Raw genomic sequence first — 15,192 nt, 5'->3', positions numbered from 1 at the left:
TGAGCCCGATCCCATGTAAATCATAACCAGGGATTAAAATGATTCTTGTTATTGCAAACTAACCAAATGTGCAAAATAATGAATTGTCAAGTTATGCCAACTTGCTGAGTGTTGGTGTTGAATCAAATTATGTAGGTCTACAGGGACAAAGTGCTGTTATGCACAGTAGTCTATATAGAGGTTTTAGAAAGTATTCAGACTCCTGTAGTTTTATACACTTTATGCATGTATTATGTATCTTTATGGTCTTTAAGGTGTTGTGGATAAAGCTGCCAATTGTTTGTTTTGTTTTTTGTTTTTTTTGTTTTTTTGTGGTAACAGTAAAGGTGTTTCAGTCTTTATAGTGACAGTGCAGGTGGAGAGGCAGATGCAACAAAGGGTCTAGACTGGATTCAAACCCTCACCACTTAAGAAAGGAATCCAGCGTTGCCTTGGCTTTATGCTTCAGGTCATTGTCGTGATGAAAGCTAAACTGTCACCCCACCCTCTGGTTGCATGCACTCTGAGGTAGGCATTTTTCAAGGACCTTTTTGTAATTCGCTGCATTCATCCTTTTATCCTTATCCTTATAAAGCAAAGTGTGTGCCACAGGTGGATAATTAAGTTTTAGACACATCTGAAAAAAAAAATTCTAGCAAAGAGGATGTTGGATATGTTGCAATTTTCACTTTCAGAACTTATGAACATGCATTCAGCTTAGTAACTTATCATCAAATTAAGTTATTTAGAAACCTTGTTAGTTTATTCATGTATACTCCCGAGTATGCAGTGCATTGAGTTTAAAATTCTTAACTCGCTTAACTAAAAAAGTTAAGTGATGGAGACTGTCAGGTGTGTTGTGTTATGTGAGGAGTAATGTTCTCTGTGATCAAAATGACAATAATTCCAACCATGACGATGGAAGTTGTGCACTTCAGACACTTTCTGAAAGCTTATAGTGTGGGACACTTAAGTCATAGTGTTCCTAATTAGCATAGGCAAATGCCCTACCAATTCCCTTACAAGAGCATGAGTCTGCAAGGCCATGTACATACACAGCAATCACATACATAAATTGAAAAGAAAAGTCAAGAAGTCAAGAATACCCAAACAAAAATCTAAAGATGGCTGAGCCCTGGACTCCAAATGAGAGATCTTGGTAGTTCTGAAATGGTGGCACTGCTGCAGGAGGTGAACAGGCAACATACAAACGTGTAGCTTTATGATGATGAAGCAAAGGCATTTTCATTTATGTAGATATTAAATGTTTACCAAAATGTTGTGTGATAAATTGAATGATGCCCGTGGGCACACTGCATTTACTGACTCTGTAGTCCAAGAATATGAATTATATATATTAAAAAAAAAAAAAAAAGATAATAATAGAATGATATCAGGCCTGGTGAAAGTCTGAAGGCAATGAAACAAAACAACATATATAAAGACAAACAAAAACATGTATGTGCTGTGCACTGTGTGTGCCTGACCCCCCAAGGAATTAGTCCTCTCTCAGACAGCTTCAGGCTGAGGACTGTAGTGTGTGTGGAGGTGGGGTGCAGTGTGGAGTGAGGGGAAGTAAAGACAAAACTACTGTAAGTGATGGGCTCTACATGCCCTTCACCTATCTCTAAAGACAAACAACTCACACTCTGTAGCCTTTGATAGAGAGGCTTGCTCCACAGACAATCACAAGGCTCATTATTTATCCCTGTGTTGTCCTGCTGTATAGCACATAGCATGTCTAATGCAGCCAAGTTCTAATATTGAAAATGAGGCCTGAGGAAAGACATTCTGACTTGAACTTCAAAGTCTTATTAGGTCTAAAACAAGCATCCTACACACACTAACTGCAGGTTGCTACATGGCAGGCAGGTCTGAGTCACTAGGACCCCTGGCCAGAGAACCCCCACCCCAGCACCCCCAGTTACAGGCTTTAACCCGCAGCTTTATTAATTACTGTTGTCAGATAATTAACTGACATTTAACCTAGGAAATGGCGAGAGCAATTCCACTCAATTAATCAGTGTTGAGGAATAAATTAAAACCCTTCCTAAACGTGATTACCATTGAGGGTCTGCATTCAAAATTGAATTTTAATTGGGCTTTAAATGTTATATTTGAGTTAGGGTTGAAATCAGAAATGGCTGTAGTAAAGGCTCATGTATTTACGCTGCAAGCTTTTTCTAATAGAATTCTTGCAAATTAAACAGCCCCCTGGCAGCAGATAAGAGTCTAAATTCAGACCTGTTGAAGTAACTAATAGAAAATGCATTTTATAAAGAGCAGATATTATAAAGGGCATCGTTTCCATGTGCAGTGAACACGTTATACAATAGTAAAACCAACATTTGGAATGACTAAACCATAAAAACTTAAAACTGGAAACTGTTGAAAGCAATCATGGAACAGTAAATCAGAGTGATGTTAAAAAAAAAAAAAAAAAAAAAAAAAGCTCTAAAATGATGCCTTATAATTTAGTTAGGTTTATCTGAGGGTGGAATTTACTGGTCAAAAGCCGAAGCCCGTTATTCCTCATAGTTATTTTTATGCATTGGAAATGCAAACAGGCTGCCATGTCTCCTAGAAATTACATCCACTGTATGCACCACTGATTTCTTAGATATAGACTTACTTAGATTTCTTATACATAATGAAAAAATCTGAGTCAAACATTCAGTGATGGCAGCATTTCAGTAGTTTGTTCTAAACAGTCCTACATTATAAGTGTCAGTAAAATGTTCTCAACTTTGACTCACTGTGACCGAGCACAAAGTTGGATCTACCTGTAATCAAAGGGCTGGCCCCAACATTTGAAACAGAGGATTGCAGTAAGCCTTCTACTTTAGACCTTATAAACTGATTGACAGCTCTGTTTTATTTGCATAGGAGCACTGCACAAGCACAAAAACTGCTTCTGCAGTGTTTTCTGATGCCATTAGGTTTGTTTATATCAGTAATGTTTGCAGGCTCATGAGTCTGACAGGGCAGAACATATTTTCAATTATTATCATTTGACAAAAAAATGTCTCTTGTTCCATTTACATTCAAACTTTTCTTTGTGTATGTGAGCATACACTGCATGATCAAACATTACGAGTTGGCTCTTTAAATTATTGATGTCCTCAACACATTATCTACACTGAGTGAGAAGATAAATAGTAGTGTAATCAATACAGAATACTGTGCCTAAGTGGTTCTGATTCAACGCTGTGGCCATTTTTATTGGATTGTTGCATTATATTAAAACGTGCCTCCCATATATTACATATACTCCTACATTATGTATATATAGTGAACAAAATATCTAGCATATTAGAAACAGTAGAAACTCAGTTTAATAGTTTAATGCAGCCCAATAAAGCGTTGCATTGCATCATACAGGTGTTTCTATGTTTGTGGTCACTCAGTGCATTTCAATTAGTCGGTTTGTTGGGAAGTTAAAAGAGTAAGTTCACTCAGAATCCAAATTTTTGACTCGGTAAATTATGTGTACAGTCATTCAATAATGCTATTATTTTTCTCTGGTTCCAATCTATAGTGTTCATTACAAGTAAAGAAAACAAAACAAAACAAAACAAAAAAAAAAAAACAGTCCTATAGACTCAGAAAAATCTGACATTTTGTAGTACATCCCACCCCCCAACTACAAGGCAATGTCATTGTCATTTCCTCACTGCACCGTCCATACACCCCCACCTCCCAACAAATGAATAAAGGAGATCAACTGTCATCAGTCTGAACAGTATAAGGTTGTAATTTGCATGGAGAGATTGTGAGCATTGTAGAGTTGCTCTTTAAAGTCAAACAGTACATTAAATTAAAGAACTTGTTTTATGCTGCAAATGTAAAAATACAATCTGCAGTCTTAACTGCAAATTCTGTTGTCACAGTTGTCATCTCGAATATGGTAAATGTGATGTCTCACATAATAGAATAATTCAGAGAGTTGGACATATACTTATGTGTAGTACTTAAGTAAATCTATTGAGTTTATTTCCACATCTGATCTAAACTAAGCCCTCAGACAAAGGTATAGCTGCTCTGATCATTGGATACACATGGCAGGTTTATATAAGACAGCCATATTTGCTCCATTACATGCTCAACTGCTTTAAAGAAAGTAATATTTATTTATTTTGTGGCTTTTAAATCTGTTGTTTTCCAATGTGGTTTTGTTGTGAGAGACATTTTTACATCTTGTATTTCTACAAAGGGAATCAGCAGTGGAACATAGCACAGCCCTGACGAAGCTGCTTCTCTGAAAGGCTCTGGCACCGAGTGCATGGAGAGAGACTGTGAACTTGGGATGTTTGCAAAGTGAAGTTCACTCAAATTAATCATTCTGTCAGACAATGAGAGCAGAGCACCCCAGGGCTAAAAGGGAGACAAGGCCTTTCAGCAAGAAGAAGAATACGCTGCACTACTATATATGTTTTGGGCTTGTTATTCATTTTCACTAAGAGAGGCGGGGGCTAGGGATGGGGAGGTTATGTAGTGGTGTGCTCTTGCTCTCTCGGTGCTGGGGAATATATCTATCGTTCCGGGGAGCCATTTCCCATAAGAGGGGATAAATGGATGTAGCTGAAGGTGAGGACAATGCAGGAACATCACATTTAGTGGCTTATTCATCAAGTTCATAGGTGGTGTCAGGCCTCTGCCAAATGTTGCATTTTCACAGCACCCTTGTAGAGGAACTGTTACTGGCCTTGCACACATCCCAACACTCATCATACTTCATATCTAATTTGTGTCTCAGTTTTAATGCTCAAAATAGATGATACAAGGTTGTATTTTTTGCTCATCTTTGATATACTTTTTTTATACAAGTGTTTCAATTTCCATTAATATGGACCAGGACCAACTCTAACTAAACCTTGTCCTTGTCCTAAGTGTCCTACCTATTTTTTTTTTTCTTTCCAGGGACTGAAGGGTCACTATGGCTTTGCAGAGTATAATAGCCTGAAAGTTTTTGTTGTATGTTAGTTTGATATTGTATGTGATATGTACGTAGTTTGATATTGTATGCATTTTAAGCCCCTTTCAGCACCTTGTTATGTAAATGTTACACACATTTAACATGTCTGTCTCATGTCTGAATAAGCCTGAGTCACAACAGCTGCCTCACCAGGTCAGACACTTGAGATGAATGATTTTAAGAAGAGATAGTTCTCATGTTAAATCTGAATTTCAGCCATTTTCTCCCCTCAGTAAAAAAAAAACAAAACAAAAAAAAAAAACATGGAAAACTGCAACAGTCACCAGAGCACCAGTCTTATTAAATTTTTAGGTTCTTCATCTGCTTAAAGTATGAATATCTAGCAAAACACTTAGACATAGACCATATGACCAATTGCAAATGAAATTACAGTCTAATCAGTTTTTAACTGATCGTAGACACTGCAGGCTATAAAATAAGGAGCAGATACAGTATATTGTATTAAATAAATGATGAGATTGATGAGCAAATGTACCACAGTTTGAGCTGGTTAGACTAGAGAGAGGCTCATACTAGTTAATGATAATGCAACAGGGATAAAAATGAAAATGTAAAAATGTTTTAAGATCAAAAATTAATAATGCACATCATTACTTTCTAGCTCCAGCAATGTTGCCACAGCAGCTAGAAGGGCAGGGGGTCTCCCATGTGTGCCAGGTCCCCGATAATGCACCAGTATTGAGGCTCCAAATACGGTTCTGAATGTGAAAGATTGTGGCAGTGTCCCAGCCAGTTTTCAATTCTGAATGTATATTCTGTATATCAGAAATTCTCTGTTAGTTTCTTCACAACTGCTCAATGCACAAAACCCACTGCTCCTCACTGTAGACAACGGTGATGGTCTTTTTTAAAAATCCACATTCTATCATTTTCTTACTGTTTATACAGTAGATACACTTTAACTGACCTTGCCTTTTATATCGTCTTCTTCTCATGTCTCAATTTATCTCTCACATGCTCAACCACATTTTCACCCCCACCTTCTTTCTGCACATTTCTTCTCATTTCCCTTTCTTTCCTTCTTCCATGTCTGTGGTTGCAGGAAACATGTCTGAGTCCCCGACATTATCCAGATACCTTATGGATGTGCTTGTGAACACAGTGGGAGCAGTCACAGTGATATATGACTGTAATCCCACCGGTGCAGCATGACACGGCTGTCAGTTGCCATGGGAGACGAGATGATTTATATTCTGCGCTTCTACTTATGGCCAGTATAAGTGATGTTAATGTTAAAGGCTTGATCCTGCATTCTTATGCACAAATAGAGACCTCTTGACACTAATTGGAATATTACAGACAAAACATTTATTCAAAAAAGGAGAAGGCATTGAGAATATTTATTCATAGACAATCACTAATAATCTGTCCTCTATCACTTAATGCAGTATAATTGATCTCTTTAAAAAAAGAAGCTGATTGGTCCCTTAACACTAACTGGTCTTAGAACAGCAGAGGGTCTTTCCCACTGTGTTGAATGATAAATGTTTCCATCCTCCTCATGTGTCCCATTGCTGCTCCATTTACATGTATGTTGTGCTTTATTTGCCACTGACTATTTGTTGCCACAGGTTGACCTGTTGTTACAGGTCATTGGTCAGTGGAGCAACATGCATGTATAACGTTTGATAGACCATGCACTGCATCAAAATGATAAACACTTGTGCATGGTTGACTTCTTCTGGGATTATTGATTTCAACAGGAAAAAGAACAAAAGAACAAGAACAAATCAATATAAATAATCCTGAGCTGTGAAGAAGCACTTTTAAAGCAACATGACAAATATGGTGACAGTATTACCTATAGCTACACTGATGTGTTTAAGTGGTGTGTTAAATCTTGCAGACTTCATAGATTTACAGTGACTGAGAAACTGAACTCCAGCTAAATTCCAGACTGGATATGGATATGGAATGTTGAAATTATTTGTTGGTTCATTGATTATATAGAATATACAGAGTTTCGTGACATAGATGCTTTTGATCTTAGAAGTAGTACTACTTGGCCAGTTCTTATCATGGCTGCCACAAAAAAGCCTATACTGCAGCCTTGGTCACAGGAGACTGCTGTTTGTCTCTGTTATGAAAAAGTTAATTGTCATTGTTTCTATTAACCATGACTGTTCCACAACCTTAACTGCAGGTTTATTATTGCAACCATGATAATGAAGAAAAATTATTTTTCTAACCCTTACCAAGTAGTTTTTATGCCTAAACCTAACCAAACTGTGACCATTCCATAAGCTTAACTGTGTGTTTATTATTTTAACCATGATGTGAAGATCCGGCATGCCTGCTGCCTTAGGGCCAGTATTTAAAGAGATGCTCCTGTGGGTTGTATCAGAGGGCAGAAACAGATTATATATGTGGTTGTTCTGGTTCAAAGATTTGTTGAAACAATGAGCTAAAAATGCCTGTAAAGCTCCATAATACAGAAAGGAGCTGCAGATTCGGATGTTAATTCTCTGTAGGTTTATCACCGCCAGATTTTATTACTTATTATTGCTCAAAAACCTGACAATTCAGAACTTTTAAGTTGATAAACGGAAACTATTGACATGATATGCATGGTCATTTAACTGGGAGAGTTACACTCCTGGCAAGTCAAATGGCATTATGCATATTGATAATTCAACTAGAAAAGATTTGCCTCTTTCTTGATCTTGTTGAACTACAAAACTACACTATCTACTTACGATCTTTGCTGATGTCACATAGTCGTGCTTCTTTCACCTTAAAAATGATTTTGCCAAAGGCAGACAGCAGCTTGCAGAGAGTTTGAAAGCTTTATTTTGGCCTTTTGACTAATAACTTACAGTATCAATGTTCACTAGCTACAGTGAACATAATATGCTGCTGCTAATGTTTGTCATTTTTAACTTCCAAAAGGATTAAAAAATGAGAAGCCTGACACCTGATTGTTTTACACATTGTTAATATAAAGACTGAGGAGAGACAAAGGATTTGAAAAGATTGTTTAGTCTTGTACTGTCTAGTATTTGATTTGACAGAAAATGAATGTTGATAATTGATGTCAATAATATATTAGTCAGCATTCATCAAGTAAAAACAGCAAATATTCACTAATGCCAGTGTATCAAATATCAAATGTCAAAATATTATCCATTCTTTATATCATCATTCTTAAAATATCTTTAGCATTTCAACTAAAATAATAATTAGATGGAGCCTTACTGACTTTACGCTAGGCAGCTTTCATTCTCCAAACAGAAATTGTGTTTGACTGAGTCTAGGTTGTGACAGTTTAATTATTCCTAATTATACATAAACTATGCATAACTATTGTCAAAGTTTACAGATGATAAAAAGTGAATACTCTGAGTTAAAGAATATTTTCCTTTTTGTAAGAGGTTGTGGCTCCAAATTAAGAGTTATTATGTTGTTTTGCTGTTTCACAGCTAGTCCCCTTTTTTGATCACTGCATGCTCTCTGATCAAGGCAGACACTGTGCTAATTAATGTAAAAATGAATAAATAGAGATGATTTGAAATCATGATGAGACACTAAGTGTTATGAACACATTTGTTTTATTTTTATTGTTTTTCATTAGTCATGCTGAACAGCATTGAGGTGTCAAAATAAATATATTTTTCTTGGTTTTGCACATCATCTGAATTTGATAACTCTCAGTGTAATATGGAAACTTTGTGCTATAAAGAGAGAACAGAAGAAAATTATGATTTTTTTCCAATACAAGTCCAACACAATTCACCAAGAGAGAAAAGTTGGATGTATTTGCAGTGTGCGATTGATATGAAAATACTATTTAATATGAATGTGCTGTATATTCAAATGAGATATTGGCCTCAACTTTCATCTAACACTGAAGAAGTCAGCCTGCCCTCTACTACATCACTATTTCTGAATAGATTTTACGTTAATGTTACCATTTCATATGCTTTTCTGGTGGAGGGTGAGCTGCAGATCAGGCTCCACTTTGATCTAACATCGGAGACTTTGCTTGCATCTCTCTCCTGTCATCTAATATAATATTAATATTTATTAAATATTCTTCCTGATTCTTCAGGTAAAGTAAACAAGAATGAGATGTAGGGCCACCCTTTGATCTAGCACTGAAGATGGCAATCTCCTCTACACTATGGAGGAGTAAATATTGCATTAATATTACAGTTTTCCTGTATATTTTTACAGGTGTGGTATTGAAGTACCCTGAGCCACGCTTTAATCTAGCAGTAAGGACTGCTTCCATGTTAATAAAAGTGTTTTGTTTGTTTGTTTGTGTGTGTGTTAATGCAGGTATGGTGAACTACAGCGAGGTGTCTGGCTACCCCCTTGTTCAGCACTGGAGTCTTCGTTCTGTTCTGTACCATGTCAAACTCAATCAGTGGGTCCTATCTCAAGGTAAATCAGCCTGTGCTTCTGGCAATTAATTATATATCATTTGTTATTGCTGATTGTTTATTTATGCTGGAGGAAACCATGCTCTGGTCTCCGTGGCATAAACTCTCACGTTCACTGGGAGAAAAACAGCGCTGGCTATCAATTATTTATAACATTGCAATTAATATGACACATCAAGGTTAGCAGCTCATCATAACAGCTTGGGTACTTTGTTTAATTTTCATTTTTGATCAGCTATGTGATTAACAGGCAGCCATCTTTTGATCAGACTGGCTCATCATCTTGCTGCTTAAAGCTTAAAGCTTCTGGGATACTTTACATCCTCTACTGTTGAAGAAAATAAATAGTAATGGAATAATGTCTGTGCAGTATCCAAATCTACTCCTATCAGAAGCAGAAGAAGTGTTATGATAATAAAACTGTTGAACATATAAAGACTATCACACAGTGCATGCTGCAATTTGTAAGTATTGCTAGTAGATCAGTTGGTCCATTATATCAATAACTTTTCGAAGCAGTCAACTATGGACTGATTGTGGTGGTGCTGTTCAGCTGTAGTGTGTGGAGGGAACCCTGAAATGCATTAAATGGCTAAGAGTCAACTTCCCTTTAATCACAAATTAGCAAAATGTCACTTCAAAAGGGCACAAACTAAAAAGCTACTCAACACGCACAACCAAACAAGGGGAACACAGCTATAAGACACAGCATCCACTGACTATTGTAATTGCAACCTTAACTCCTCTGTTAACTGTGTAATAACTCATCTTTAAATATCCATTAGTATCCAGAGGCACACTTAGTCACAGTGCTTATGAAGACAGATGTGTCCAAACAAAATAAAAACCAGCATTAACATGTTTTTTATCTCTCTTGACAACAAGGGAGGTGCTCTGGGCAGCAAAGGTTTTCACCTGTTCTCATAAAAAGGTGGCCTTTCCAGGGAGCACCCAACCCCATGGCCTCATAATGGGGTGTTACTGGGTTACTGCCTCACAGACACAGCAAATAAGAACACAGCTGTAACAGCCCATACCTGAGGGAATGGATGTTCCATTGTACTTAATATGACAAAGAGAGACAGATTCATCAGTTGTATGATGGCAGTGAGGAGAGACGTGGGAATGTGATGAATGATGCCTTCAGAATAATGGGACATGCCAACATGTTGATGGAACATTTATTTATTTATTTTTTTGTAAATCTGTGGTCAACAATGGCAACACTTTTTCTCAGTACTGTAAACACTACAATACAGTTTCAATACAACGTCAGAAGTTTTTCTTTATCCAGTTTCCAGATATCTGTGACGTTGTGATGGTGCTACATGACAAGTCACAGGTTTACCAAAGGTTACATATTATTACACATCATCCATTTAATTGTTGTTGTTGACATTTCAAAACCATAAATGTCACATGGTAGTAGAAAAGAAGAAAAGTGAATGGATTACTAAAATCATTTTCATCTTCTTGGAACCAAGTCAGTTTATTCCAAGTTTCATTGCAAACCATCTAGTAGCTGTTTAGATATTTCATGGAATAAGTAAAAACTATGACCTGCTGATGGTGCTATAGTAAAAGTCAGGGGGGATCATTGAACACACAAGACAAAAATATCAGGTAGCTGGTGGCATTTGAGGAAAAGTCAGAGGATCATCAAATTAACTACTACATTTTCTGAGAGCCATGAATGTCAGGGACCAATTGACACTGCCTAAAGGTTTTGAGAAACCGTTCTCAACTGCATGCGTTGCTGCTTTATTTCAAATACACATCTGTAATACAAAATACCATTGTTGCTGATGTTTGATTTCCTTTTTGGTTTTGTGCAAATAAACAAATAAGTTCAGCTATGAAAGGCATGACAAGGATGAAAAAGAGAATTGCACAGAAACACCACCCAGGTCTGACTTTTTTACTTTTGCAGTGCACTTTTTTATTCTTCCAAACTATACACTATGTGTCCCCTCATGAACCAGCACTCATGGTTTATTACTTTCAAGCCCACATGCTAATAAGACCACATCTATTATGTATTGAAAACGATTTACCGAGTATATCTGTCTGCCATGGTGTCATTTAAGTTCCTGAGAAGTGCAGGTTAAAACAACTCATTAATTATGGTTGGTAGAATTGGCCATTGTGACACCAGTAATTTAGGCAACTGGCATACAGCATGCAATTAAAGAGCAGCCTAGATACAGTATGTGCTCACTCAAAATCTGATATTCACCTGGGTTTTTTCTTTTTTTCTCATTTCCTCACATCATCATCACTGTGTAAAAACAAAAAGTTCCTGAATGTACGGCAGCTTTTTGGTTAATTATGACCATTTTTACAAGTAAGAAGCAGATGTCTCATGCAAATATGATGACACATATTAAGATGGATATACATGGTTAGGTTGATGGATAGATAGAAAGGAGGTCAGCATACAGAAATATGTATCTTATTTTATTTTTCCTTGTCTTTTTGTCTGTCTCTCTGATTGCCTGTCATATATCACAAAGCTTTGTATCCATAGCAAGACCAAAGCATTCTGACAGCGCCTGCCATGGAAACTTCACAGAATAAGATAACTGTGGATAGGTATTTAGTCAAGCAGTGCTTCTTCTGAAGGCTGCTCCTGGCTGCTGACACGTCAGGGATTATACTGAATATTTTCTGACAGGTCTCTCACTACTAAATGTATTATTCTATAAAAATATATCTGCCGTTTTTTTTTTTTTTTTTTCCTTTTCATTTGCCTCACTACATAACTTCTTCTGTTGGCAGTGTTTCAGGATAAAGTAAAATTTGTTGAAATATTGCATTCAGTCATTCTCCTGGGGTGGGAGGAGAATATTGTATAATAATTAGGATTTTTGTCATGTTTTATGTGCATGTATTATTCATAAATCCATCATAAATAGTTTCCATTCTGATAAGTGCAGCCACCTCTACTGTAAATACAGCCTTGACACCTCTAATGCATTTCCAATGGTGCTGCTGTGGTTTGAAAGTGGCTGCCATGTCTGCTGAGGGTACACTTTCTATTTTCTCCTCACTCAGAAGCGACTCGCCAGCCTCCATCTTTTTTACTCCTATTTCCCACTTTAGCTCATCATTTTTCAACAGGCACCGGAGGGGTGAGGCTACTGATTTTTACATCTGATAGCAAAGCCCCCATCGCTCATCCTCACTGCACTCTCTGTCTCTCACTTCAGTGGCCTCCTAATTTAATTTTAGGAGAGAAGTAAGAGCGAGCAGAGCGTGAGTGCTGAGATATTAATACTGCTTCTCCTGGAAATGATAATGATAAACTGCTATTGCACTTTTGCTTTCCTATGTTTGCCAAGAGAGCATCCCAGTGAGCACATGGTCATTTTGTTATAGTGGGGTGAACACATTATATCAAACGTTATTTCTCATGCACTTTATTTTTTTGTTTCTCCAGCCCAGTCAGTGAATTCACCAAAATTAAATTAACATGGTCCTTTGCTTGTTTTCAATGTGCCATTAAAACCCCAAAATAACGTTAACCCTAAAATTATGTTGACAGAATTCTTTGAAGAAATCCTTTTATCCCACCACTGTGGGTAAAAACATTTCAGCTCGTCCCTGAGGGAGATTCACTGTCTAAATTAGTTCTAAAAAGAATCTTTAACCCTGAGATTTTTAGTGCCACTTATCCCAGTCTAAATGAAGAGGGAAAACACTAATCTTTAGAAAGATAAATCAACCTCTCTCAAAAGCAATCTCAAAACCAAATGATATTTTCTAAATGTTTGGTAGTAGTAGTTTATATTCTAAGATTAGATTACCTACCTGGCAAAGAGGACAAGTGCTACAGAGCTAGAGAAGGTCTGGACCACCTGATCCTGGGTGATGGCAAAAGTGACTGACAAAACATTTTCAGCTCAAGGTCCATTTATATGCTTTGTGTTCTGGAATTTTCAGCCACATCATGTAGTCCTTATTAGTACACTGAGTTTGCCCAGTTGCCATTTAACTGTAGCTATTCAAACGTTCAATGATTCAAAACACATGTTGGACTTTTGATTCATTCTGACTTAGAGGTTAGTCATTCTTGGCTTGGCTTTTGGAAACAGCAGTGAACAAAACAATTTCAACTCAGGATCCACTTATTTGCTTGCCTTGGAGCTTTTTTATGCATTATGGTATCAAGGGAACTTTGAACTGAAATTGTTTTGCCTTTTTCAAATTTGTTCAATAAGATTTTTTTAAATAAAATATGTGCTTAACCACATTAGCAACTGAAATATAAGGGACTTAATTTGAGCATTCTCTTGAAGGTGAGTCCTGTGTCAGAATTTACATGACTTTCATTTTTCATTTTCATAAGTGAGCAATTTTGTGTAAAAGTGAGACTATGTGGCTTTTGAAAGAAGAAATCACTTTTCCTCTGAAAAGTGAATTTCAATCCCACACTTACTTACTTCAGTACTTATGGTGGCTTATGATACCAAACAGACAGATATTGTCGTATAACTGACATCACTGAGTCAGTTTACTGACTTCATGGCTCTTCTGTACTTTGCGCTACCATTATATGATATACTAGCATTTACCACAATCAGTTGCTCATAGCTTCCTTTTGCCTGGGGCTTACTAGTGGGTTCATCCACCCATTTTCAGCTGATATTTCATTTGTGTCCCATGTAAAACATACCATGCAGCTGATCATCAGTGAAAGACAACTAATAGCAGAGAAAGGGAGAAAAATGCTGACAAGAAAATAAAGCCAGGGCTGCAGCACAAAGAAGCAAATTGTAAACATGAAAGTTTCTCTATTCTGTTTGAAACTGTAGATTCTCAAATCTGTAAGTGAGAATGTGCTGTACTTTGTGCCCTAGTCTCCCATGCTGCATTATTTATTTATTCACACCAAATTCTGTCTACATCAGGTATTATAAACTAGCCCCAGAAAATATAGGCACCTGAACTCAGCTATCACTGCACACAAAAACTGTTGAACATCAGCAGAACTTCATTTCCACTGTAAGCATGGTAATTTATTTATTTATTTTATTTATATATTTTGCTTGTTCATATCCATGTGCGGGCACTGTGGATAATCAGCATGCTTTGGTTGAAAGAGTTCATGAATAGTAAGTAGCTGACTCAAATGTCCACTTTACATGTTTAAGACACTTGTGGAAGATGCCTGACAGAAACCGCCACTTCACCCAGTGTAATTTCAAATACCTACATGTGATTAACAAAGTGACAGAGAGCCACCACCAGGTAAAAGTTTTTTATCTCTACATTGACATACCTTAAAGTCTGCCAGATGGCTTGGTACAAAATTGTGTAGACATTCATGGCTCTGAGACAGTGTATACTAATGGCGTTGGTGATCCACTCATCTTCCTTCTAGCGCCACCATCAGGTTGACATTTGCAGTTTTGACTGAAATATTTTGACAGCAATTGGTTGGGATTTGGCACACAAATTCATGTTCCCCAAGCAATGAACTGTAAAAACTTTGATTTTGCTCTAGTTTTTCTTCTAATGCTATCATCAGTCATCATCAAATTTTTATTTTATTTATGACCAAACATCTGTAATGCTGTTAACTCACTAAATTATTGCTAACTTGTGATATGAGCTGGTTATCAGGTTAAACTTGCCAGACATTAGCCAAATACGAGCAAGACATATGACATTTCCATCAGCCCCAGCTGCTGTGTTTTATGCCAGTTAGCAAAGGTTAGCATGCTAACACAACAGACTTGTCATTGTGAAAATCTTGGCATGCTGATGAGCCGTTAGCTTGCAACTAGTATTACTACCAGCTGCTGCTACTATTTTTACTACAATCAGTGCATA

The 15,192-nt window shown here is 36.9% G+C and overlaps 1 protein-coding gene across 5 annotated transcripts in view; it reads left to right on the top strand.

Annotated features, from left to right (window-relative positions):
• astn1 (astrotactin 1) overlaps positions 1-15,192 on the top strand; it is a 342,836-nt gene that overhangs the window by 192,187 nt on the left and 135,457 nt on the right. For all 5 annotated transcript variants that reach the window (XM_018695889.2, XM_018695888.2, XM_018695887.2 and 2 more), the window contains one exon: positions 9,254-9,358. In XM_018695889.2, coding sequence (XP_018551405.1) covers positions 9,254-9,358 — 105 coding nt within the window. The remainder of the gene's footprint in view (positions 1-9,253; positions 9,359-15,192) is intronic.

The sequence above is a fragment of the Lates calcarifer genome, linkage group LG4, assembly GCF_001640805.2.
Source record: "Lates calcarifer isolate ASB-BC8 linkage group LG4, TLL_Latcal_v3, whole genome shotgun sequence".
In the NCBI taxonomy this organism is placed as follows: Eukaryota; Metazoa; Chordata; class Actinopteri; family Centropomidae; genus Lates; species Lates calcarifer.
Note: the sequence above shows the minus strand (reverse complement) of the source record. Positions and strands in the feature narration are given on the sequence as shown.